Source organism: Aythya fuligula, chromosome 1, assembly GCF_009819795.1.
Source record: "Aythya fuligula isolate bAytFul2 chromosome 1, bAytFul2.pri, whole genome shotgun sequence".
In the NCBI taxonomy this organism is placed as follows: domain Eukaryota; kingdom Metazoa; phylum Chordata; class Aves; order Anseriformes; family Anatidae; genus Aythya; species Aythya fuligula.
Genome location: NC_045559.1, coordinates 126,396,703 through 126,423,843, shown reverse-complemented (window position 1 = coordinate 126,423,843; position 27,141 = coordinate 126,396,703). Strand labels below are relative to the sequence as shown.

Genomic DNA, 27,141 nt, shown 5'->3' with positions numbered 1-27,141 from the left:
TAATAAAGTTTTGATGGGCCTTCATCTGGTACACTTCTAAAACCTCCAAGCCATCTTAGCTCTCCTTCTAGAATCCTAACGCCATCCTTTGCACTGCTTTGCAGTCTTCCCTTGCTCTTCCCCCTGTGGTTCTCGAATATTGCAGTTGCCTTGTTCTTTGTTCTTTCTCTAGTGCAGATTATCAGGGAGTTAGAGGCCTTATCTACTACTCCACCCTGTTTGCTGTTTTATTCAAACAGCTATCCTTAGACTTGCTCAGGAGTTTCTTCATTTTTATTTTTCATTTCATCTGGGTGAGATACCGTACCTCATCGTGCCCCCACCAAAACACACAGCCTGCCCGGCTTTCTGTTCCACCAGGTCTCTGTTTTACAGGGCATTGCTTCTCTGGGTCCACTGCGAGAAATGCAAGGTGGCATCTTAACTGTACAGGCGTATAAATGCTTCGTGGAGTAACTGCTTCCGTAGAGCTTTCCATTAGCAAAGTTAAAGCATGTTCATAGCGCAAGATGGAAGATGTTATTCAAGTTTCCTATAGCATATGAACCTCTTGGTGTAAACTCTTGACTTGTAAATCCAATGGCAGAGCTTTTAACTGTTTAGTGAGGCAAAACTAGGTGTAGCTAACTGTCTCAGCTTTCCTTTTCTTGTTACTTTTTTTTTTTTTTTTTTTTTTGGCTAGTGCACATCTTAGACTCATACTACTGAAGGATATGTGTAATCTAAAGGAGTGACATCTATATGCATTTGGTTTATATGGAACAATAAGCTAAAATTTTCCATGAAACCATAATTTGTTGGAAATTCTATGCAGGCATTTTTAAATCTGGTTAATCTGTCAAGGACTTCCAGGACTGCTTAGATCTCCACTGTGAAAATCTTGAACTCTGAATTTATTTAGCTGGGGAGAAAGAAGGAAGAACTAGGTTAAGAAAAAAAAAATAGGATCTTTTTTCACAAAAAATGGGATCTTCTTTCACAATCTGCCAATACAGACTATTCGAACAATACCAGACTGGGGAGGTTGCTTTCAAATATCCCAATTTCATGGATAAGGTTCCCCAATGTTTTTAACAACTTATTAGAAATCTGAAGCGCACAAACTTTTAAATCTATCATGCTTTCTGTTGTGGAAGGAACGTGGTGTGGTGTTAATCCTTTTAATCCTGGAATACAAATTGATTTTAAAATGTGTTGAATATTTAAGGATGACTTCATGCAAGTTAATAAACCATTTGTAAAGTGTTTGTATACAACCCTTTGTATCATGTTGTTGGTACACCTTACCAAATTTTTTTTGGGCATGTATTCCATTCTTAACTTCTGTACAATTTCTATCGTTGCTGTAAATATTCTAAAAGAGAAAAAAAAAAATCCTGTGGTAACCTTAATTATCAGCATGGAAATGGTTAATTTTTACTGAGCACAATGTATTTTTGAATGGGCCTTCCAAAATATGTCTTTAATAAAAATGCAGATTTTGCACTAGAAGACTGGCCTGGCTCGCTGGCTCCTCGCGTTCCTGCCGCGCTCCCTGCGTCCGGCAGGGTAACTGGAAGCAAGCTGAGGAGCCAGGAGCACGGCGTGGGCTCCCTGCTTTCCCTCTGTGCTCCAGCGTGAGGCTTGCTCCCAGCCAGGACTCGACGTCTGTTGAAGGATGCCTGAAACAGGCACTGCGTGGCTCGTGCCATAGCCACGGCTGCTCTCAGACCGCACTGCTGCCTGGGGCCTCCACTGGGCTGCGTCCCTCACGCCTCAAACAGGGAAACTGCTGGCCCCAGCCACTGGCTTTAACTCCCACCAGTGAGTGCTCCACGTTGGTCTCCCTGGGACAGAGAGCAGGGTGGGAGTGGGTATCTCCCTCTCTGATGGCCATTAAGGGGTAATTTCTGCAGGAATGCATTAAGAAAAAGGTCCTACTCTTATAGGACGTGTACAGCTGGAGGGCCAGAGCTGGTCTCTTACCACATAATTTGGATTGGGCAAGCTTGACTGCTCAGCACACTTTCCTCACATCTTTCTGTAAGCACTCCGGTCTAAAAATTCATGCCATGAGGCTAAAAAGAGCTCTTATTCCTACTTCCTATTTCAAAACTCTTCTGTTTTACAAGTTGCAAAGCCATACATCGGTCTCCCTACCTTTGCAGGTAAACTCCTGCAGGATTTCGCACTCCTAGAAGATTGCCTTTTCAGCACTGCTGGTGTCATTTCTGGCTGGCACAGCTGCTCTTCTGGTTAATGGCGATTGGAGGCATCTGTGCCCAAAATTAAAATGACATTGCTATGCCAGGAAAAGTTTGACTCTATGAGGAAAAGCTTTGTAATTGTGTTTTGGCTGCTTCTGTCATGCTTTAATAACGCCCTCGGTCGCACTCGTACTTCAATACGCTGTGTTTATGCAGAGCTGGAAGTCAAGTGCATTTCTAAAAGCGTTTCAGGACCACTTAATTAATTAAGGCTCTCAGCACCCCTCTTTTCAGATAAGAGGCAGAGGTTAAGTGAATTTCCAGAGGTCGATTAGGAAGCGAGCGGCATAGCTCGGGTGAGAAGAGAAACGCCTGCTTTAGCGGGCACCATTTTGATGCTGCAGATAAAAGCCAGCAGCAGGTCCCTTCCCCGTCCAGGCTGAGGGGTGAAGGGCAGGCAAAGGACGGGGCGAGGCAGGACGCAAATGAGCTGTGAAATTCAGCGCCTGCCTCTTAGTTCCACCTTGGTTATCGCCGTACATCTCCGTCTGGAAAAAGGGTCTGCGGTCCTGTCTGAAACTGGGAGGCTGGAAGAGTGATAGCACAGGTCCTTTCTACCTGCACGGCCCTTCCTTCCTCTGAGGCTTTATTATACCCTAAGATAAGCTCAGTCATGTGGTGGCAAATATATTAGCATGGTGTCTTGGTATATAAGGGCACGTGTTTCTGCCGACCTTCCCCGGAGAGCTTGCCTGGACTGCTGTGTGCTACCATTAATGGAGAGCCCCATGGATTTACTGGTTTCTTATTAAGAAATGTGCCCCTCAACCTATTTGTGGATAGGCAAAACTCATTTTGGGTGAGGGCACAGGGGGAGAAGCATGAGTGATATGGTGACACAGTAATAATCATCATTTCAGCAGGTGGGGACCTACATCTCTGTAGAATTCATACTATTGGTATAGTAGACGAGAAGTTTTCAGGCTTGTCAGAACAGCCTATTTTTCTGACAGCTATTATTTAGCTTTATATGCAGGGGGGAGGAAATCATGACATCCATCCTGTGAATGAATAAAATGTGATGAACTTCACAGACATCCAAAGGTTTTTATGATCTTTTTGGTCACATCTCTTTAGTTTTAGTCACATCTCATCTTTTGCCCCACACAGCAGCCATGCAACTCTCTGCCCGTAGGGATCAGAAGAGGTCACAAGAGGCAGATCACCTGCCTTAGTGCAGAGCTAAGGCTGCGGCAATGAACCACCACCATTTTGCTGGCATGTCCCACAAAAAAAAAAACACAAAACTTCTACAGTAGGGTTTAGCTTTATCGCCAGGCATGGCATAAAGCAATGTTTTATTCAAGAAAGCCCTTCCACTCGCAGGGCGGGCATTTACACTGCAGGACCGTGGCCTCAGCACACATCAACAGTGAGATGAGGCAGCCGTACAGGCAGACACCTCCTCATTTATGTCCCAGAGGACTACGCGGGGCTGGCGGGGGCTCAGCCGCACTTGCCCAGGCACTCGAGGAGCTCCATGCGGATGGCGATGCGCACGTGCCAGCCCAGCGGGATGAGGCGGATGTAGCGGGCCACGATGGGCGGCCGCAGCAGGTTCTGCACTGAGGACGACCGGTCCGAGTTGCCATAGAAAACCTGGCGAGAGAGACACGGGCAGGTGGTTCAGGGACCAGTCAGTGTGACGCTCACTGGCACCATGGCAGGGGGATGGCCACAGGGATGAAGCCATGGGGTAAGCACCGAGCCCCATCCACCCTGCTTCTCCCACAGCACCCCCGTCTTGAGGTACTTTCCCCCAAGGCCCAACACTTTCATGCAAGGTCCACCCACCCGGTTGTTCCCGGTCTGGTCCTTGTAGTAAACCCAGTTGAGATTCTCGTCGGTGCGGTACTGCACGCTGTACTTGGTCATCCACTCGTCGGCGTCGCAGCGCCCTTGCGTGAGGATCCCCGAGATCACCTTCACCTCCTTCAGGTCGATCTGCAGCCACTGCCCGTTGTCCTGGTACTTGGAGAGCCAGGCGCACCTGGGGGGACACCGCCAGCTCCGCTGCACCCTCCTCCGCCACCCGAGCCACCCTGCCTGCCCCATGCTGCCTGGGGGCCAGCCCCCAGCCCACCCACAGGCCCCCCATGCGCACAGGGAGGTATTTTCAGACTCACCCGAAGCCTTGGCCATTGAGGCGGGCCTTGTTGGCTGTCCACGAGGAGTACCAGCCCGTGTACTGCTCGGGGTTGGAGCAGCTGATCTGGTCGGGGGTGACAGCGCCGGACTCAAAGCCCAGAGGCTTGTGGTAGGGGCACTCTGCAGAGCAAGGAAGAAAACATGCCACCATCAGGGACTGAGCTGCTCCGCCTCCTGGTTGTGTTTGCCTGGCTCTTTTGTCAGTACCCTCTGTGGTTTCCTTGCACCTCTCTGGCCAGGATGCTCTTAAACCTGGACAACAAGCCCTGCAGAATTTTCTGCCCAGGAGAGACAGCAGCTTAATTTCTCACTCCTCTTGCATGCGGTCATTAAACTTCCTAGGTCTGTACTGCTTGCAGCATTTTGGGGGGAAGGTTTTATTCAGATGCTGTGATCTCCCAGTTTCCTTCTCCCTGCAAGCAAGCACAAGCAGATCCAGGATGGATCCGTGGTCCTTGATCCTGCCTCCAGGCTATTCGCCTCTGCCTGGTCCTTTAGAAATGTCTGGCACAGCTTTTCTTGCTGAGCCTCAGCTCCTCCATTCATTGTCCTGATATACAGCTGTGCCTACACAGCAAAATTGCTGAGCCTGCTCCAATCATCCCTCCACAAGCATCCTCAGATCTCCTGCATTTTGTCTTATGGGGATTATCTTTGTATTTGGAGATGGTCTGGCCTTATGGAAGATGTGCAGGTAGGCTGGTGTCAGTGAGGTGTAATGCCTGGCCCTGCTGAAGGCTCAGGGACCTCCTTGTGAGTTTTTGCCTTCAGACTTTCAGGCTACCACGCCCGACTCCGTAGGGGAGCAGGGACACACTCATTGCATGTGTGGTGCCCTCATGCCGTACCAGCATGGCTCATTTCAAGGGAAATAAAAGAGCAAGTGAAGCTCTGTGCAGCTTTTCTCATGGGTGAGTCATTTTCAAGCCCTGGCCACATCTGACAGACTGGCGTAATGCCTCGTGGTTACAAAATGAGCGGGGTGTCAGAGCACGCCCAGAGCACAGCGTGACCACTGCCTCCTCCGGCCACTGCCCCGTGGTTGGCACAACGCCCAAGCATGCCAGCAGGACGGTCGAAGTCTCATCAGCAATTTCCACCAGGCCAGTATCTTGCATGTCAATATCTCATTAACATATTTTGTTCAGTTGGTCCCTCATTAATGTGTTTTCCCCCAAAAAACACACAGCTGCTGTCCCGCCTTCCTCCAGGCATGGAAACACCAAGCGCATTAACAGCCACTACCAGCTGCTTGAAACCTCTGCACCCACAGCACACACTTCGCATTTATAGGACATTAAAGAAACAAACAGAAGGAAACAGATCAGCTTTCACCTTTCTGAAGGGCTGAATGCGATGTGGTGGCAGAGTAAGACCATGCTGTGGATTTATAGCCACCTGCCTTCTTGGGGACAGTTAATCATGCCCCCACCAGCTTTTCCACCACATTAAATGAAGTTCAGAAAATAGAAGTATAGAATCACAGGATGATTTAGGTTGGAAGAGATGTTTAAAGACCATGTAGCTCAACCCCCGTTGTGCACAAAGCCCCATCCAGCCTGGCCTTGAACACCTCCAGGGATGGGGCATCCACAGCTTCTCTGGGCAGCCTGTGCCAACACCTTACCACCCTCATAGTAAAGAATTTCTTCCGTATATCTAATCTAAACCTACCCTCTTTTAGTTTAAAGCCATTCCTCCTTGTCCTATCACTTTACTCCCTGACACAGAGTCCCTCCCCAGCTTTCCTGTAGCCCCTGTAGGTGCTGTTAGGCCGCCATAAGGCCTCTCTGCAGCCTTCCCTTCTCCAGGCTGCACAACTCCCTCAGCCTGTGCCCACAGGTGAGGTGCTCCAGCCCCTTGATCATCCTCATGGCCTTTTTCTGGACCCATTCCAACGGGCCCATGTCCTTCTTTGTGCTGAGGGCCCTGGATCTGGATAAGTTTCTCTGTTTGTGTAAGAAACTGCTTGTAGAGAGCAGCTGAGGTGGCCCCACCTGTTTACTACTTGGCAGGCTTATCTCAAAGGCAGCGTGGTTTTACTTTTAGCAACACTAATCACCAGATCACACAACCGCAATGCAATTAGCAGGTCACCTTCTGGCACATAGTGCCACGCTGCACACAGAGACCCCCAAGCAGATGCTTGGTGCCCAAACCGGCTACACCACATAATGCTGTTACTGCTGACCTGAAGGAAACTCACCGAGTGGCTGTGAGGCTGCGCAGAGAGAGCACTGCTACCACTCCAGCACAGCTGATCTGCAAACCCTCCCTGGGCAGCGTGGTCACAGGCAAGGGGTTGTGCAACATGCATTATCCAGGAAACAGACCTTTGTTATGCAAGGAGGAAGCCTTCTATTTAGCTACAATATGATAATGTGTGAGAGCAGTCCCTCACACCCAACCTAGCCAGGAGGTCTGGAGCCACTCTTTTCACGTGTCCCTTCCCTCAATCACAGCTGGATTAATCAGAGCCAAATCTGTCTCCTATCTCTCCGTGGTGCAAGTGACAGCAGGGCAGTACTATGTTTTTGCAAGGCTTTAGATTGAGAAATGCATGCCATTAAGGTAAAATAAATAAATAAATAAATAAATAAATAAATGCGTTATTAAACAGCAAGAGTATGCAAGGTAAGAGCAGGCTGGCATCCCAGAAGTTAGCAGTGGTAGGGAGCCACTAGAAGAAGGACCCCATCCCCTCGGGTCCTGTCGCTGTCCCCAGAGAGCAGAGCTCAGCGCCTGCCCCTCCGCTCCCCTCCTGAGGGAGCTGCAGGCCGCCATGAGGCCTCCCCTCAGCCTGCTCTGCTCGGGGCTGAGCAAACCAAGGGACCTCAGCCGCTCCTCATATACCTTGCCTTCTAGACCCCCCACCATCTTTGTAGCCCTCCTTTGGACACTCTCTGATAGTTTGATGTCCTTTTCATACTGTGGCAGACAGAAAAATCTTGACAAGACTGAGGGATGGTGTGGAAGACCTGAAATGCTGCCCCGTGCCCAGGGCAGATGCATCCTCTGCTGGGAGTTTCTGTGGACAGGGCAGCAGCCTGCGGGCCGTGCCCCAGCCGGCTGAGCCCTGGGGTTGAGGTGGCTTCTGCGGGAGTGGGAAACGTGGAGGGGGAGCTCAGGGGAGCAGACGGCTGGGTGAGGATGGCTGGAAAGCCTCTGCGCTCATCCGCTGAGTCACGCCGCGGGTGGGAAGCCTTCACATCCAACACCAGCGTGGGATAGGGACACCTGTTTTTTTCCCCCTCTCATTTCTGCAAGCTCTGCCAGTGATGTCATCTCTTCCGTCTCTTGCAAATGCATGTTTTTATTTGCTTTCCAGCTCGTTTTGGCTCCACTCAGAGTGCTTCCAGGGTAACCCACCCACCCTCCTCTCCTGGCAGAGCAGCGAGGCCAGACACTGGGTGCCGGGTTGGCCGGTCCCCCCATCTCCCCTGGGGAACCAGGGGCAGCAAAACACACCTCCAGCCATTGCACGGCCTCCTGCAGGAGCTGAGAAGAGGTGGCTGCTTGTGGGCACGAGGCAGATACCTCTTTCAGTGGCACCTGGCCAGAGCTGTGAGTCCCTCTGAGCATCAATGTGACACAGGTGTAGACGGGAGGGTGGTTCTGCGGGACACATGAGCTAAATCCAAAGACCAGTCTGGCACCAATAAAGCCTTTCTGGGGTAACACCTCAGAGGAAATGCAGAGCAGTTGTAGAGGAAAGAGCACAAACAGAAATCTAGGAAATTGAGTCTCTGAGGAGCTGGGTAATGGCGGCCCAGAGAAAACCGAAACGTAATTATGGTCACTTATTGCTTAAAAATACACTACAAAGAAAGGATATACCATTTTCCACAGCTCCACGGATTGGAGCAAGCACTGCTGTAACCTCCTCATTACAACACAAGGGGCAATGGGGGAAGCTGCTGAAGACCATAACACAAGCACTGCTGAAAATGATCTGGCCCATTACCTGGCATGCACTCTAAGCTGTTAGTCCTGCTGGACCACACCAAGTTAGGACCTCCTTGGCAATCGCATTTGCAAGCCTTGCTGTGCCACAGCTCCAGTCTCTCATCCTAAAGGGAAAGCAAATAAATAAATAAATACATAAGTACACGATCATCAACAATAATGACACAAAGCTAAGAACAAGTCCAGAAGCGAGTTTAGTCACCTCTGTGGTCACGTAGGGTGACAGAGAAATAAAAGGTGTCTGCATCTGAATTTGGCAATCTAGTTGGCTGCTGTTAAGCCACGGTGTCACTGCAGGCCCCCAAACCATGCCACTGAGTGAGTGCCAGCTGGGTGCCCCCGAAAGGACACTGCAAGAGTGGCAGCTGAAGGTTGTTGCAGGGGAGACCCTGGCACCAGATGCCTCATGGGGGGTGTCAGATTTTACTCCCTGATGCCAACAGCTGTTCCTAAATGCTGCCTGTGAAACTCGGGTGAACTTCATGGGTACAAACACAGATTCACTTCTGGTGCATGAAGAAGGCATAGGAAGAATTTCAAAATACAAAGATTTGAAAATTGCCTCAGCTAAGGCAACCAGCACCCTGAACCTGCTAACAAACCTATGGCAGTGTGATCCCACAGCCACCCCACATTACCCCACCTGGCCCCCAGAGGTGCTGAGCATTTGTTGCTTCTCCTACCACCTGTGGGGAGCCAGCCGTGAGGACTTACCTCGCCTGGGGAAAGGGCCAGTGCAGCTGGGGCGGGAGGCATGGGGGGAAGAAGAAAGAGAGTTCAGACATGAAGATGCTGCCTGTGAACATCAGGAAATGCAAGGAGTATTACTCCTGAGTTGGGTACAAATAAATGGAGAAAGGACTGATGAATCTCATGCATCTCCCCAGGCTGATTGCCAGGGGAAAGCAAGAGGACATGGGTACCAGCTGTGGGCAGGAACAGGGCACTGTGTATGCCCACTGCTACTTCCCAGGGGGTTTTCCTTTTGATGGCTGTGATGTCTCTTCTTTCTGATCAGACATGCCTGAAACATCCTGAGGAGAAATCCACGTCAGCTTCAGCCTCTGCTTTCCACCTGATGTTGCTCCTATTCCTCCTTTCCATCTTCCTGCCCTTAAATTTTTAATTTCCCATTTTGCCCACAGAACCTGGGAGCTGATGAAGGGTGAAATCCCAGCCTGCAGCCACTGCCAGTCACCGCTGGCTTCAGAGGAGATGTGACTCCCCTAAAGGTGGCTGTCGGGGGAGCCCTCCCTCTGAACTGAGACGGAGGAAAACAAAATGTAAATAGGTCTTCCCAACCAGTCTGACATACAAGACTCCTTTCTGTTATTTTTTTTTTTGGTTGGGTGGTTGTTTTTTTTTTGAGGGGGAATGAGGGGCAGGAGGTGCAGTGGCTGTAGAGGAAGAGCTGCTATTTTTGCAACACCTGACCTCTTTTATCTCCTGTCTGTCCCTGAGCAATGGCTTTTTTAATACGAGCCCTTTCCTTGCTGAAAGGGCTCTCCCACTTCCCCCTGAAGCCCAAAGCTGACTATTTTAATAGCATTCAGACTGGCAGAGTAGTGTCGAGACAGCTGTGAAAATCATTTTTAGAAGCTCCTGTGACTGCTGATACTTCATCAATACAAGTCAGATGTCAGCCCTCGGGTTTCCAATACCCACAGTGAACTTCCAAGCCACTAAGAACCAAGCTGTGGAGCAGGTAAAATCTTGCATACAGAAACCATGAGCATACAGAAATCTCCAGACAGAGGTTTTGTGAACAGGAAAAGAGGATCTTTTGATCAAATGAATTAGGCTCTGAATTATTCACTGAAATCCAGTTATGATTTATTCATTCACACCCTGTTACTTTGCTGAGCCTAGGAAGGTCCAACTAATGCTGGTAATTTACATCTTGCATTTATACCACAAGTTTCATCTCAAAAGATTCACAAATGCTGTGCAATTATAATCAACTGAAATATAAACTGTATACAAAGCTCCGTTTGTTGCTGAAATGCAACCACTCCTAGGGTTTGATAGTGAGCTCGAATGTATCAAGAGCCTGAAAGAAGAGCTTATAAAGGAACAAAATGGTAAAGAAACACATAAAAACAATTTTAAATACGGAGATGTTGCCTTTGCTTCAGTTTCCCAGGACCCTTAGGCAAACCTCCAAACATCCCACCTGGGCAGCGTGGCCTGAGAGCCCCTGGTGTTGGGAGAGGCAAGCAGAGGGAGCGATGCCCTTGCCTGCAGATGGCTGGAAAAAGCAGTAATTGATATATTGGTGTGTTTGCAGCCGTGACGGGCCCTGTCCTACAAAGGAAATGAAGAGGAAAGCTAGCTGCCAATAGTCTAAAAATGTGATGGCCAGTGTGCTTTTATAGTGAGCGTGTTTGCCTTCAAGGAAGGTTAGAAAGATAATTGGTAATTGTAGGTCAGACAGAACGAATTGCTGCAATTCGTGGAAGAGTCAGAGTCCTGCACGGCCGCCGCAGGCTGTTGTTTTAAAAGCACAGGACTGAAAAAAAAAAAAAAAAAAAAAAAAGGAAAAAAAAAATAAAACAAAAAGGGAAGAGCCCTATTTACAGCCCCTGAAGTGCCCCAGGACATTTGGCAAACCATCAGTTCAGTGAAATAAAATATTATTTGTGCGTGTTTGTGAGAGAGAGAGAGATCCAGCTCGTCCCTTCCGTGTCCCTCCATCCCACGTGCCGTGAGAAAACATCCAACACACGGCTGGGCACAAACGCTGCCTCACAGCACAGCATGTGGGGACTGGGGCTCAGGTAAGCACCCGTGGATGGATTTGGGTGCTTATCCTGGTGGACAGGATGTCTTTTCTCTGCTTCTCCCCTTCCCTCCTCTTTCTAGCGGGGCAGTGTCTGGTTTCAGCCCAGATTGCAATGCTCTTCAGGGAAGGATCCAGGTGATGGCTGCATGACCACCACAAGAGATTCCCCAGTGAGGTTTGTGTGAGTCCTGTAATTTTCAAAGGCCAAGGTGCTTGTCTGAACACCGGGGCTCATTGTGTGGCTGCAAACAACGAGCAGGGAATCACAAATCCAGAATGGGCGGGCAGGAGAACAACAGGCTGCCGTGCAATGAAGCACTCTCCTTTTAGTGACAGGAGCAGAAAAGTGCAGGGCTCTGAAAATCTCTGGTCATGGAGAATGTGACTAAAAAGCAGGAAGAAAGGAATAGGTAAGTGTGGCCAGAAGTAACATTAGCAAAGGCTGAGCACATCTCAAGAAGGTCACCTCTGGAAAATCATATTGAACGTCCTGAGCATTGCCACGACAGCAAGCGGTCCTTCCTAGAGTGGCTACAATCATTGGCAGGTGTACAAGGATCAGAAAGAGCATTGTAACATAAAATGGAGAATTAAAATAAAGCATAGAGCAAACATCGGTCACTTGATTTACCGGAGTAAGTCGGTAAGCTGCCTGCTCATTGCAGGCACAGTATGTGGAAAATGTTAATGACTGTTTATTGACTTTACAATTTAGGTGGCCTAGATCTTCATCTGGAAAATAACGTTACCTCTCGTCTGTGCAAGCAGCGTCTCCACTGAACAGGGCTCAGGGAGACGAGCAAAGCCTGCGCAGCTGCTCAGCTCCTTCCCCCCTGCATGTGTGGGACACGGTACAGGGGGAAGGAAAGCATTTTAAAACGTGAAGAGATGTGACTGTGGCCCCAGAAAAGCTGTCTCGGGAATAAAAGAGGAGAAAGGAGTGAATGGCACTGGCTCTATCACGTTTCTGGAAGGGTGCTGCATTTTAGGTTGGCTAAGGCAACACAGAGGGCCAAGAGCAAAGAGCACCTCTATCTGCAAAGAGTGGGAAACCTCCTCCTAGGGGGGGCAAACGCAGCCAGGAAAGGGCCGTGATGAGCCCTTGAGTACTGCACCTTTCTGCCTGCAAAGCAGCCGCGAAGCCGCAGAGCATTTTGCACCCAAAGGGTCCCAAGCCCTCCGAAAAAGAGGCGAGTTATCTTCATCTGCAGGCAGGAGCCACCCCGGGGTCTTCAGATCTGCCTCCAGCACAAGATTTGGGGTGCCACACAGGCATCACGAAAGCAGAGGGGAAAGGGGCTCATCCGTCATGCTCAGCTCCTCCCTCGTGCTCTAAGGCTATTACCTTTTTCCTCATTTATTTTGTCTGAGTTGCTCTGTTTTTTTCCCGTTTTCATTTTCTTTATTTAAATGGCTTTTTAATTGGGTTTCCATTTTTGTTCATTTGTATCGCGTTTCATTTAATGTGTTCTGGTATTTCTCCCAAAGTTATAAAAACCTTATATAAATAAGGACAAGAATACCTATTTAAGTCATAGTCATTTCTCTTTTACACCTGCTGTCTCCACAGTGTCTCTGCAAATCTTTTATGTTGTGAAAATATTTGGAGAAAAAAAATCAAGAAAAAAAAATCAACCTTTTCCCCTCTTCTTCTTTCAAGCGGGGCAATTATCCTTTTTTCCAAAGTGTTCCTTTGAACATTTTTGGCCTTTTCTGATCTTATTGATGTGTTTGTTCCTTCTCACTCGGCGACGCAGAGCATTGCCTGCATAGTAATTTTAGTAATTTTGTTAGATGTATCAGCTGTGCCAAAGGGTGGCACTAAAGATGTTATTTAGTGCAATCTGAAGGCGGGTTCGGGCTTTTTGATTTTTTTTGGTTTTGATTTTCCAAAGCTGTGAAAAACACAGAGGGGTGAAAAAAAAAATCCACCTTTTTTAACTGTTGAGCTGTGCCTATTCCCCAACGTGTGATGAGCTGGGACGGAGCGACGTGGCACCAGCACGTCACATTCAGTGTGCCCCAGCCCTGTTCGTGTTACCCCCGACTTGGGGTGCTAGGGATGGGGCTGGCAGCTGCTGGGGTGCTGGTGCAGGATCCTGCTGCTGCTGTTTCGGCAGGGTCCCCAGCAAGTGGGAGCCCAGCCAAAGCGCGGGGGCCGGGGAGCTCCTCTAAGCAGCTGGTGCTGCCAGAGAAAATCGCTAAGGAGCTTACGGTGGCATCAGGGCAGGTGGCTCGGGGCTCACCCCCAGCACCTTCTCCACAGTGAGAGAGGAGGGGGCTGCCTGGGCAAAGGGTCGCTGCCCACCGATCATGTGGAAGGGGCTGCTTGGGCCGTGGAGCACAGGAAAAAAATAAAAACAACACGGTAGATTAAAAAAAGCAGTAAACTAGGGGGGAAAAAAAAGCATAAATACCAAAATAGTGATGCCTGGAAAGTGATCCTGCAAGTGATTTTTCACTGCAGGCTCTCTGAAAATATCCTGATGTGTGGGTGTCTATTAAAGGCAAGCTGTGCCTGGGCTTCAGAGCAAGGTACAAGCTCGAAACAAGGGCTGACTGCAGTGATGCCGCCCCTCGGGGAAAAACGCCGGAGTCTGGGTAACAACCCCCTCCCAAGAAGCTCAGGCACCAGTAACATCTCTATGTGAAGTGAAGGACAGCTGAGGGATCTGGTAAGAGGGCAGTGCACAGCTGTGTGCTGGAAGATCAGAAGGAAGACCCATAAATTGGAGCAGGCTCCATCCGAGCATACCAGGATGAAATGGAGGTACGGCTACTGGAGGAACGCTTTCCTGCCCATTGCGTTTGGCAGACCACAATAAGCGGTGGAAATAGAGGAGGACTTTAAAAATTAGACAAAGGGAAACGCTGAGAATTCAGCATCTGTGGGTGATGCATCTGTCCCACACCAACACATCAATTTCCAGCTTACAGCCTTAAGACGTTCAGAGCTTTCCTGTCAGCTCTGAGTAAGTCAGAAGTTCAAAAACAACCCCAAAATGATCCCCTCATTCCACATTTGGGTTAATTACAATGGAAGGAGACCATCACCCTGAAATTTCTATCTTCTAGTTCCCACTTAACTGCTATCGTTGTTATTTTTCTGAAAAGTAACTTTGAGAAAGCCCCCAAAATGTTAGATACTTTTCCCACTTACTTTTTAACTTCTGATTGCTTTTTATTCTTAAAGAGCCTTTGAAATTCTTTTCCAGGACAAAATACCTGAAAGAGCCTTTAAGAAAAAGCAGATCTCTACCAGCAATGTCTTGCTGCTAGAGAAAATGATCGGGTTTTGATTAATCAAGAGTTTTGATTAATGAAGGACCAGTCTTTCACATTCTACTGTACCTCATTTTTCAAATCAGCATTATTATTTACTCACTGGCTCAGCTGCACTACAATTTTCTGTGCAAATTCATATTTTGACAAATTACATGGCAATTTTTTTACTCTGCAATTACTTTGTAAGACAGAGTTGTACTACTGAATATTCATAGAGCTGTAAGAACGCTGCTCGCTCATGTACATAAATTACACATCTCCTCCACAATTCCTCCTTCCCCTGAATTATTATTATGCTTCCATCAGAGTGCAGAGGGGAGCTCACTCCGCACCCCGCGGCCCCCAGCAGCACAAAGAGGAGTGGATGAAGCAAGGAATACAAAGAGGGACATCAGAAAGCGCCTCTCGGGAGGCAAAGTGCATACCTTTGTACCAGAAAAGAAGAGACAGCAGGACGCTTCCCATCTTGAGCTCCATCTTTTCCTTCCTCTTTCAGGAATAGCTACTTAGCCGGCTGCTCAGCTTTCTGGGAAGGCATGAGATTAACTTAAGCATTGCCTAAGCACCTTACGCTCCTCCATCCTTGGGATTTTATCAAGCAGCATCAAGCCAACCACACAATTGCTGCTGTCAAGCTGCATCCTAGAGGATGTGCCATGGGTAAAAGGTAAAAAGTACAGAGGTACTGGCACCGTGAGTGAGAATCCAGGTGTGCATTTAGACATGTCCACATAAACACATATGCCTACCTAGAAACCATACGTACCCCCCATACAAAGGCAGAGGATGTGTCTAATGCTTATAAAATATAGTCTATTATATGTAGTGAATATTGTCTATTTTGTGCAGTATGCATTAACTAGCTTCCACCCCAACTATTTACCCCTACACCATCAACGCCTGTCCTAATAATTGCTGCGTGTAGGAATCTGCCCTGGCCTTGCTGCTCTTTCAGTCACCTAATTGCAAGGGGCTGAAAACTACAATTACTAGATCAAACAGAAATAGCACGCTTTGGCTGTTTACTTGCAGAGATGTAAAAATCTGAAATCAAAAAATGAAACCTGCCTTTGCTAGCAGTTCTGCCCATCGTGTTCTCTCGTCACTTGGTCACTGCTTTGGGCCCCGAACACTGGGGCACGTCAATGCATCTGTAGGCACTCAGCAGAGATGAGCTGAGGCCTGCAGTTATCTACACTCAGTGTTGATTACACCCTTTTTTAGGTCACCCATCCCAAGGAAGGCCAGTCCTCCTCTTGATGTCATCTCAGCCCTCCACCTCCAGCAGTTGCAGAGAGGGACCTGGTCCCAAATTCACATCTACCTCGCTGGGCTGATACATGGCTGCCCCCGTCTTCCTCACGTTCCCTTCCGCATCTTCCCGTTTTGCAACCTCCCATAAATAAACCTCTGTTAGCAGGTCAGTCCTGAAGCATCCCACTCCCTGCTGCCACCCCATGCTGTAGAGCACCACATGTGATGGGGCACAGCGGGGTAAGCAAGCAAGCGGCTCACCGCCGGGCACCAGAAAGGGGGTCATTTTCCTCAGGACAGGGCAGCTCCTGATTTTTTGCTCAGAGGCCTCACACTCATTCACAGCATCCCTCACAGGACAGCAGGAACCATCAGAAGGTCCTGCCATAGGTCGTAGTTTTGTGTGAGAAATACAATAGCTCAGGGATGGTGTTCAGAAATAGCACAGTTATTATCAAAGAGCATTTCATTCAAAGGGATGTCCTCAAAGCTGGCAGATCCCCGGTTATAAAATTCCTTCCCCACAGAAAAAAAAGGGCAGCCTTTGTACAAAAATATGTCTGTGGCATTACAAAATATGAAATTGTTTCACATGAAGAGTCAGAGAGTGTTAAAACTGAAGTTTCCGCACTCCAGACCCTCTGTGTGTATTGCTATTGATAGTGCTTCGTTTTAATAACTGCAAATGGCAAAACCATGCTGCCACTGCAGACAGCATTGCTAAATGAATCACGTAGTTCACTGCTAGCAGCCAGACAAATACTTCCAGGTATAAAAGACAGAAAACATTTTAAAGCCAGTGCACAATACAGCACCACAAAGGGCTATGTTTGCCATTTATTTATTAAAAAAAATAAAATACATTTTAGCCTGGCATTGGTTATTATTGTGGAACACAATTGTGCCTGGTACAAACAGCCCAGAGAAGGACAATCTCATTATATCCATGCTTCTAATTAAAACAGTCAGGTCCACCCTTTCGACACATCTTCTCCAGGTCTAGCTCATGACTTGTTGACACAAAGACATTTTTGTATGTTTTTATGGCCCTTGGATATTTTTGCCTGCTTTCTTCCCTCAGACTGTTGGAAATAACACAAAGACCCCCCTGAACCATCAGGATGTTTTTATTGCACAAAGCTGTGAGTATGGCTTGCATTTCCAGGGGTACATAATGGTGTGAAGCCCAGGCAGGAGGGGGAATCAAGCACAGTGGAGATTGTTTGATTCAGTGACTGGGGATGTTTCCTGGCATGCATCCTTCCCTAGAAGAGTGCAGGCACTATCCAGAGAGTGGCTAGTTGGCCTGCACCACAATTTTACCAGGAGCTTGTTAAAAATTAAACAGCATGGATGGCTGGAGGCCATTGGTTAACAAATGCAACCACAGCTCCACACCGTTTGAGCCCTATGCCAGCTTCTTAATGCAGACTTGCACTTTCTGATAGAAGCTTTGTTTTAATGAGAAATTAATCTGCTCCTGGGCACAGCAGAGCAGTGTCTCCAGGAGCTTTCCAAAGGCACCAGCAGGTGCAGAGCCTTCCTGGCACTGGACTGCACCTGCAGCGGTGTCCTCGGGGGACAGGCAGGAGATGAAGGTGCCTGTATGCAAGGGAAGCATAGCTCCACACGGTGATTTTTGTGTTTCTCCCAAAGTCAGAGCGCCAGACAGCAAAATGAGAGCAACATGCACGAGTTCGTATGCCTGGAATCCAAGCACAGGCGCCACACGATTTCGTAGTGCTAATGTGTGACTGGAGCACTTTGGTCTTAGCACAGTTAGGGAATGTACAAAATACAAATTTATATATGTACGTGTGAACGACAGGCATCGCTCAGAAGCAGGATACAGACGTGCTGAGAGAGTGAAACTGCCAATGGTTCTGGAGCTTGAGTCAAAGCTTCAGGAGCTGTATTCCCTTGGTGGATGGAGCAATGGTGGTCTACACAGGCTGAAGATCTGTCACTTGAAATAAAATAGTAGCTTAAGTCCTCTTCTGGGGAAAAACAAACAAACAAAAACAAAATAAAACAAAGCAAAACAAACAAACAAACAAAAAACCTTTATCTTCAATGCAACAAAACAGATGCAGCCAGTTACTTGGTGCTGGTCAGCAGGATCCGTCCCAGTCCCCTGTGACACTGGGGCTGTCATTAGCAGGGTGAGCATCATGGGATCACCACCCCTATTAGACGGGACATACCTTCACTGAAGGCTTGCATACACTATATTGGAGAAGTCTAGGTGTAGCTGACTCATATTTGGACCTGGAAACACCCCTGCCATGACAGTCCTCGAAGCAGGACTTAGCATGGAGATGGGGTCCAGATGGGGTCTCCTCACCTCAGTGTGCTGGAGCAAAGGGACCCTCTTCCTCCCGCACAGACATCTTTTCCCCAGGCCCTGAGGAGGCTCCCAGGGGTTACCATTTTCTGAAAGCTTGTATGTGCAAAATGAGATGGCATGCAGTTAAGTTGCATTGATGCAGGGTGAAAAAAACAAGATATGAGGAGCAAATGAGGGAACTGCGTTGTTTAGTCTGGAGAAGAGGAGGCTGAGGGGAAACCCCATCACTGTCTACAACCACAGAAAGGAGGTTGCAGTGAGGAGGGTGTCAGTCGCTTTTCTCAGGTGACAAGTGATAGGGCATGAGGAAACTGCCTCAAGTAGTGCCAGGGGAGGTTTAGCATGGGTATGAGGAAAAATTTCCTCACAGGGTGGTCCAGCATTGGAAGGGGCTGTGCAGGGAAGTAGTGGAGCCCTTCCCCCCAGAGGTGCTTCAGAGACAGGTGGACGTGGCACTAAGCAACAGGGCTTAGCGGTGGGCTTGGTAGAGTTAGGTGATGGTTGGACTTGATAAATCTAAAGGGTCTTTTCCAACCTAAATGATTCTCAGATTGTGAGTTAATCAGCTCCCAGTTAATACAAGCAATGCAAGGCTCAGCGCTGGGGAGGGCACGCAGGGAGCTAACCGCGCAGAGGGAGGCCGGCTGCTGACGGGGTGTCCGCGGGACCACAAAATGGCTGCGGGGCACTGCGGCAGCTCAGCCAGCGGGTGTAAATCCTACAGCTCCTGCCCTGCCAGGCAGATGGCTGGAGGGAGCCTCGGTGCCCCAGGGAGCAGCAGCCATGAGAAGCCACACCTCGCTGCCTTTCTCTACGTATTTTGTTTTTTTTTTTTTTTAGGGGGAAAAATAAAGTCCTGCGGCGACACTGTCTAGAAGTGTTTGGACTCTTACAAAAACGTGCTACTGCACAGGGCCTGCGGCAGGTGTAGGGCTGCCTCTCAGCCCCTCTTGTGCTGAGGGGTGAGCATGTGAAGCCCTGTGGGGACAGCCTGTCCTGAGTGAGTGGCCTTTCTGCTCCCCGCTCCTCCACCCCACGCAGGGCTTGCTTCGTGTAGACGGGCTTAGCCAGAAGAAAAAAAAAAAAAAAAAGAACAAATCGGTATTCATTGCCGTCAAGATAACGATAATGTTGAGTGTGGGGAACGGGAAAAAGAAAAAAGTGAACGCCGCTGGTTCCACTGGGGCTCGAACCCAGGACCTTCTGCGTGTAAAGCAGACGTGATAACCACTACACTATGGAACCGCCACGGAAGCCCAGCGCCGCGGCGCTCCCCCTATCATGGAGGCACGGGGCGGGGAGGGTTTGGGCGCCAGGCGGGGCCGTTGGGCGGGGGGCGGCGGCTTGTGAGGGAGGGCGGGGCAGCCTGGGTTTCAATATATAATTCTTTATTTTGCCATTTTTTATGTTTTTGTTTGTCAGTTCATTAAAAGTTTGATTGAAAATCGTTGAGCGCAGGGCGTTTTCTGGCCCGCAGACAGCTACAGAGCAGCAGCGGAGAGGGGTGAATCGCTGTCATGGCTTTCACGCCGTGAGGGAGTTTCACCCGCGGTGAGGTTTCCTCTTCGCCCGTGGGCAAGCCCGGGGTGTGCGGCCGAGGGACGCAGGTAACGAGCCTGGCACTGCCTCACAGCCTCACGCTGCATGCCTTGGGCACTGAGAGCACGTTTTGGGGACATTTTGCTGTCAGCTCCCGCAGCCATCGCTGCCGCCTCACCCCCCTGGCAAATGGCTGGCAGGCCTCCCTCTGCACCCTGCTGCTGCTTGGCTTCGCTCGGCTGCTCTCGTCCTGCAGATCAGCAGAGAGCAGAGGGCATCACAGAATCATATCAACCTGGCACAGTGCATTTCGGTGCCCCACAGGTCGGCCAAACCGTGGCAAAGGCGGACTGGGCTCTGCAAGAGCTGCACGAACACCCCCGCTGCTTCTGGGGAGCCTGGCTGCGGGATTTCTTGCAAAGCAGTCACGGGAAAGCTGTTCAGTGGGGGAGGAAGGTGGAGATGAGCCTCTTGCTGCAGAAGGCAGTGTTTTAAATAGCGTGCTGAGAGGGAAGGCAGAATCTGGAGTTTGTCAGTGGCGGTAATGCCCTTGAAGCTGTTGCGTGGTGCCCGACGGATCCACCCAAGTATGATTTATCCCCTCAGGCACAGCGTGGTACATACTAATGAGCGCTCTGAAAATGAGGCTGTTTGCCCTCAAAAACCCAGCTGGAGAACATCGGGGCTTTTCCTTCACAAACCTGGCCGAGGAGCTGACAGGGGACCTGCCCCGCAGCCCTGCCTCTAGAGCAACTTGTGCCTTCCTGCCCAGCCTCTGCTCTCCTCCCCCTGTAACACCTCAGGGCCACCCCAGCACTCCTTGCTGTGCAGCTGGGTCTGTGGGGACTGTGCATGACACTCCTTTGCTACCAAATTATATTTCTTTTTTATGGGAAAGATATATATATATTACGTGTTGATGCAGCACAAGAAGGCCTAAGTGCTTGTTTCTGCTAAAGGGAAGCTGTTGGAGCTGCTCATGCTATCCACTTAAAGCCACCCACATAACCAGGGATGTCCAACATTGCTTGGGTTGTGGCTTGCTGATGGATCTGCTGCAGGAGATGGCTCTTTGTGAGGGTGCAGAGCAACGCAGGTGTCCCTGCGGGTCCAGTCAGGCAGGTATTTATGCATTCCAGGGCTTCCTCGTCATTTGTCACACCACACCAAATTCAATGATCGCCTTAAACATAACATCTGTTACGTTTTACCTGGGGTTTTGCACCACTCCAATAACCGCAGTGCTCGCTATACCAAATCCTCATGTCCCGAAGGGAGTGAGTGACTTACAGAGGGACAAGTGAAGGCTTCTGTTCTGTGCTTACAGGACTGTGGTTAAAAATTGCAATGAGAAATTATTATTTGGCATATACAAGGTAAATACATTAATTTTCAGAGGCATGTGATGCCTGTAAGCAAAACAATGTATTGTTTGTAGCTAAATATCATAGTTGCCATGACTTTTGAAATTATTAATATTTTGATGATGCAGCAGGTTATATACGGTTGCAAAATTATGCCTTTTTATGTTTTTTACTTTTGCCTTTTTTGTCATTAGAAGCAGTTTCACAGAAGTAATATGAAAACAGAGGTGAAGAACATGATATTTCTAGACTTTTTTGACCATCTATTATGTATGTGATGGCTGCACTTACTAACTGGTAAGCCTTAAAACAAACAAACAAATAACATATAAAATAAAACCCTTTTACATCACAGTCATTAGTGTGTGAGTCAAACAGCTCCCTGCGCCCTCCTGACCTGGAGAGCCTGACTTTGCATTGAGGGTCCCAAAGCCTGGTAAGCTTGAGGCTTCAGGACATAGGTTTTGCACTGTCTGTGCAGTGTGCACCAGGCTAACAACATGCAGATCCAGCTTTCATTAGGCAATTCTTATGCCCGTTTATTTTTCCCATTTATGCCCATTTATTTATTTATTTATTTGGTGAAATCTGAGTGCTGTAGACAGCTGTCATCTCTACAGGCTCCAAGGGGAGGCTGAGACTAGCTTGTGGAGGAATAAAGTTGTTGAAATTATGCCATTGGGCATTGCTTTCCAGAATAATCTGCATTCAGCTAACGATTTTTTGTGTGTGTGTGTGTGTGTGTTTGTTCGTTATTATTATTATTATTATTTTGTTCTCATTTTTACAGAGGGCATCCTGGTGCTTTCATAATGTTCCTGTCCAGTTTCTTGCCCTTCGGCAGTTTGGAGGCCCTACAGCGGCCTTTCTTAGCCTGTGTTTCTGGTTTTGTGTGCTTTTTGGATGATAATTTTGGTGTTTTATATCTGTCATCTTTGCACCTCAGAAATGCACATTGCAGGAGGGATGTCTTCCTGTTCACCCAAATTAACCTCCTCGGGCTGAACTGTGAGAACAGATTTCTGTCATCTCACCAACTAAGACACAGTGTAATATGGAAAAGCCAGATAAAATTATTCCATATATTTGTTTCTCCTGTATCTCCTCTGTTCCTTTTATTCCTTTTGTTTGCAACCACGTGTCCAGATCTCTCAGTCGGGGGCTTGTCCCCTGGCCAGTACTTTAAAACACCTTGTTGGATCACATAAAAATATTTTCCTGAGCTTAACAGGAACAACAGCGCAGAAGGAGCACGTTCGCTCCAGCTATGTTCCTCTTCCAGCCTTTTTGAAACACACTGACCGCATCGCTTTGTAGCGGGTGCCTCTGAGGAAGAAGCCTGAAGCAGATCTTGAATTATGCATGTGGGATGCCTGCATGGAGGCTGGCTCAGGAGGTTGATTTCCAAAGCATTTGGAAAACAGAACGCGTGCTATTATTTCAAGGACTGCTTGTAAAGGGGTCTCCCGCTTTCTGCACTAGCAACGTAGCTTTATTTTTTTTTCTTGTGCTAGACAGCTCAACAAAATATTATCAGCGTGTTGTTGCCTGCTGTCTGTTGCAGCTGTTGATGCTTGCAAAATCCTCTTCAGTATCTTAAATGTGCGCGTGATACGTGGCTGCTGAGCAAAAAAGCTCAGCATGTGTGTGACGTGTTGGCAGGACTGGTGTGTTCCCTTTCCCCCGTGTAGAAAGGAGGATGGTCTTGTTAGCTCCAGCCTTGGTCCTTGGACTTGGATGGGAAAGGCTAATTTGGAAGGCACTTTTGTTTGTGCTTCCTCAAGCTGCACGTTTCTGTGATCCCCACACGTAACTGGAGAGGTGCCTCAGCCCAGCAAGACTGTTTTTTTATCAGGTTGCTCAGTCACGTCAGACCACTGAGACAGGGGACGAGCAAATTCCATGAATGCCAGGAGAAAACACGTAGGAGAGGCTTTGTCCTACAGAATCTAACAGCTAAAGGTTCGATTCCTCTCCCACTCATCGTGGATGAAACATTTTCTGATGGATTTCTTGGCTACTGGAACAAACCTCATAGCCTCTCGTTAGCAGAAATCTTGCTAAATGCCAGCGTAGATGAATTTATCAGACACAGTCAATGTTTTATAAATGGCGTGTATCCCCAGAGTGCAGAGGAAAGAGGTTATGATGTATTTTTGCTTGCATGCATTTTGGCAGAACAGCGTGATCATACATAAATGATTAGCTACTGTAACTCTGATCAAGGCAAGTGCATCCTGCCAGAAAAGCAAACATCAACGCTCTTCTGGGTCATGCCGAATTGTGGAGCCTGCTATGTATTTTCTTTGCTGCCTCACTTCGCAGGAAAGGAATAGCTTTGAGAGTGGAAGCTTGTGTCTGGCACTCCAGAACCTCAAGGACTAGCCCAGTCAATCCAACCAGCGCGTTCACGGTGCCTTCGACTTTGCTGGTTTGGCACTTTTAATATCTTTTGCATGTTAAAAAATGTGTCCATTCTGTCACAGTGAGGGAAAGCCTCTGTCTGTCCAAAAAGATGATTTGAACACTGTGTCCAAGTGCCCTTACAGTGGTAGTGGATGCCTTTAGAACTGCCACCAGACTGATGGTAAAAATTTCCTGCAAATGCCATGTTACAGCATTGTTAGGCCTTTGGGGCAAGCACTGAAGGTCTCGATCTGATGGTCTCTGTTCTCACAAATCTTTTGCTCCCCATCCCCCCAATTCCCTGGGGGAACAGGACCTGGCCTTGGGGAACTCCATCACGAGGAGAGGCTGTAGAGGCTGCATTGAAACCCATGCTCCTTTTTGGACTCAGCCCCTGCAGTGACCCTGCAGGTCACCATCCCTGGGGGTCTTTAAAAGACGTTTAGATGCAGAGCTCAGTGATATGGTTTAGTGGAGGACTGGTTAGTGTTAGGTCAGAGGTTGGACTGGGTGATCTAGGAGGGCTCTTCCAACCTAGGTGATTCTGTGAGTGCACCACCCAGGAGTACAGTGGTGGAACCACAATACATGTGTCTGCTGATACCTAGTATTTTTGCGTTTGCCAGTGTGTATGTTCAAAATCGTGATGTCCCCGTGCTGCTCATGCAAGAACTGGCAGATTCTTCCACCAGCACTAGGACTTGGTGGCTCTGCCCTTTGTGGGCACCCGTGGAGTGACTGTGAGCCCACGGCCAACAAGACAGGGAGGTATGTCAGAGGTGTGGGCCTTGAGACTAGGGATCAGGGTTTGATTTCAAATCATGCAGCAGCACGGCTTCCTGACCGCACAGGGCAGCCACGCTCACCAAACTTCTCAGCCCGTCCCACCTCTTCCCAGCAAAGGGATCGGATGAGCTGAGTCATGAACCCGAGCCCCAGTCACACCCTGATGGGGAGCACCCAAATCACTAATGTGTGGTTACAGTGCCTCGTGGCAACTTCAGCTGGCAGCATTTCTTTCCTTAGGAGCTTGCATAATCATGCCAGTCACATCAGGTAACCAAATACCCAGGCAGTCTGCACGTCTTTTTTTTTATTTTTTTTTTTCTCCCCTGTGTGGTCCGAGATCTGCTAAGATGCAAATCATTGCCTCATCCCGGCGGTAAGGCCGTGCCTCTTGAGAGAGGCCATGTGACTTCAGATGCGAAGCCAAGAACTTCAGCCCATCCCTGTCTCTGCCTGAGATTCGGGAGGCATGGTGACAAAACAGGTCTCCAACAGCACGCAGCGCAGCCGGAGCGCTGCAGCCATCAGCTTTCACATCCGGCTGGACGGTGGAAATGGCTTTTTCCCCTGACGGCTTCTGAGGAGCAGGGCTCAAGAAATTTCCTCTCGGGAAGCTGAATAAACAGGTGGGAAGCCCGTGCGTTGCCATTTGTGAGCTTCAGAGCCCCTGGGAGAGCTGGAGTACCTGTTCTGCTGAGCTGCACCCCTCGTTGTGCAGTGCTGGTTCCAAAAAGGGACGGCTTTGTCTTTAAAAGGGAGCCTCTAAGGGTACTTGTGGAAAAAGTCTCTGTACTGCTGAAGAAGAAATAAAAAGCAGGTAATTTCTTTGGGTCAGGTATATATCTTTTTTTTTCTTAGCTCACTTTTAAGGAGCAAAAATTGCCTGCATCCTATGTCTATGCAGTGAGCGACAGAGGTATGTGGTACTATTTATAATTCTGCCCTGAGAAAAAAGCAGTGTGCTTCAAACTATAAAGTTTGACCTGGACTGAATCACTTATCCAGAACTTCTGAGTATTGATGAGATCAAATAGCTCTGAGGCTACCGTAGGCTACCATATTTCATGTAGTTTTTGCTTTAGGGGAAAAAAGAAAAAAACAACAAACTTTTAATGATGATAATCTTGAACCTTGTTCTGATGCTTAACTTCAACTTGATTAAAACCAATATAACTTTCATCTGAAGCACAAATTTCATTTGTAAATGGGCTCAAATTTCAACACATATTCTGGAGCTTTGCTTTGTAGCCTATTTCCCCCTTCAGGTAAGGAGAAGGGATGTCATGGGATATCATCAAACTCCTGATCATTATGTCTGACAGTCGTGATTCAAATTTCCCACTTCCTCTAGGATAATAACCTACAACTGTTGTTGCCTTTTATGCTTCTGTTGGGTCTCCATTCAGTAGAAATAAGTTTGCATTGGGATTTTGAGTTTTCTCCTTGCTTCCTACAGGATCCTTCATCTAGAGGCGTTTAATGTTTCCGAAAAGTGGAACGATAGCTTCTTTTATACTTTAAGGTGATCTACACCCTATTTGTGTGCTTGTATGTACTACCTTCCTCACCCCCCTCAAGTCTTTCTTTGCAAAACTCTGAGGCTGCTTGCTTTGTTTATTTTCTACACAAAACCTGTAAACGTTTTGTGTAAATGTATCACCCCTTTGATTGTAGATTACATGAACTGACTTTCTCCCATCATTTTCCTACAGATTCTCTTTGGACTTGCATGCAGTTCCTGAACTGAATGATTGTTTGCACAATCTCTGCATGCTCACACCTTGTGGATCTTGCTTTTACTTACTTTTGCAGTGCGTTTTTGGGCTCAGGAATATGAGTCCACCTTAATAAGCTGGTATGTCTTCATCCTGTTCCCTTTCAGTGAGGCTCTGCTGTTTTCCCAGTGTTGCTACATCCATCCTGTATTGATTCCTGGCCCAAACATTAAGATCTATCAACAGCCATTGCCAGAAGTGATTCCAGCAGCTCTGCATAGAGCTTAGCTTTGCTTCTCTGAGCAGGCTGAAGAATATTTTTCTGCTATGTATTGGAAACAAATATGTTGAAACAAAAAGGCTTTCTCCTTTCTCTCTTTCTTTCTCTCTTTCTTTTTCTTTCTTTCTTTCTTTCTTTCTTTCTTTCTTTCTTTCTTTCTTTCTTTCTTTCTTTCTTTCTTTCTTTCTTTCTTTCTTTCTTTCTTTCTTTCTTTCTTTCTTTCTTTCTTTCTTTCTTTCTTTCTTTCTTTCTTTCACCTAATAGGAATGCCAGCTTTTTTTCCCATGGATATGAAATAACAGAGAGCTAAACACGTACTGCTTTGCCAATGTTTGATGTTACTATATCACCACTTGGTTGGCCAGTCTCAGTGTTGATTTATAAAATGACTGCTCTGGTGGTCCGCAGCCAGGTTCTCTTTCACTGCATTAGTTGACTGTGGCGGCTTCACCACACTTTCTGCAGGGTAAGTATTTTAGCTAATGAATCTAAATCATTTCTAGATCCTTCACCTTGGCAATCCCAATTCTGGCAGTAGAGCAGTTCTGAAGAGCTGTCCCTCTAAGGGTACTGACCTGGACGTTGTGATTTTGTGCCCGAGGTTGTCTTTTCTAGGTTATTTTGCTCTTTCCTCCTTCATTCCCTCAGCAATACAGAGAAGAAAATCCATCATAAACCCATCTTTTATATTTCTCAGTACTCTGCAGTCCTCATTTCCAATGGAAAGCATCTCTAAGTGAAGCCTGTGAGTCACAGAAAATTAAAATGTTAGTAGTGAGAAGACATCAAAGCCCCTGGCATTGGAAGCATCCATCCATCCACCTGATCTTAATGGGAAAACTGTCCCTACCTCACCACCTCTGCAACCATACGTACCTTGTAATGCATGTTATGGGAGGAGATAACTGCCTGGTAACAAGTATGGTTGAGAAACAGGGAGTAGGGAAAGGAGGCACATCGCTGGAGACAAACAACTTGCAGGGGACGTAGCATAGCTACGGAAATTTCATCCAAAGAAAAATA

General features: G+C 47.9%; 2 protein-coding genes and 1 non-coding gene across 13 annotated transcripts in view; 1 reads left to right on the top strand and 2 right to left on the bottom strand.

Moving 5' to 3' along the window:
- Positions 1–3,692: 3,692 nt before the first annotated feature.
- RS1 (retinoschisin 1) lies at positions 3,693–14,904 on the bottom strand. Its single transcript, XM_032180676.1, has 6 exons — positions 14,853–14,904; positions 9,075–9,100; positions 8,359–8,464; positions 4,373–4,514; positions 4,041–4,236; positions 3,693–3,845 (listed from the first exon to the last, which is right to left on the bottom strand). Exons 1-6 carry the CDS (start codon positions 14,902–14,904, stop codon positions 3,693–3,695), a joined length of 675 nt encoding a protein of 224 aa, XP_032036567.1.
- Positions 14,905–19,200: 4,296 nt separating this feature from the next.
- Positions 19,201–19,273, bottom strand: TRNAV-UAC. Its single transcript has one exon. It is a non-coding gene; the product is annotated as a tRNA-Val (tRNA).
- A 148-nt stretch (positions 19,274–19,421) lies between these two features.
- Positions 19,422–27,141, top strand: part of PPEF1 (protein phosphatase with EF-hand domain 1) — a 34,808-nt gene continuing 27,088 nt past the window's right edge. For 2 of the 11 annotated variants that reach the window (XM_032181252.1, XM_032181182.1), the window contains exon 1: positions 19,422–19,635. The gene's annotated coding sequence lies outside the window, so the exon portion shown is untranslated. The other 9 variants (XM_032181190.1, XM_032181175.1, XM_032181225.1 and 6 more) reach the window with 7 other exon arrangements.

Coding starts and splice junctions, on each gene's coding strand:
- RS1 (XM_032180676.1), bottom strand. CDS start 14,904: ATGGAGCTCAAGATGGGAAGCGTCCTGCTGTCTCTTCTTTTCTGGTAC. Junction 9,101..14,852: donor TCTTCTTTTCTGGTACAAAG/GTATGCACTTTG, acceptor CTCCCGCCCCAG/CTGCACTGGCCCTTTCCCCA. Junction 3,846..4,040: donor ACCAGACCGGGAACAACCGG/GTGGGTGGACCT, acceptor CTCTCTCGCCAG/GTTTTCTATGGCAACTCGGA.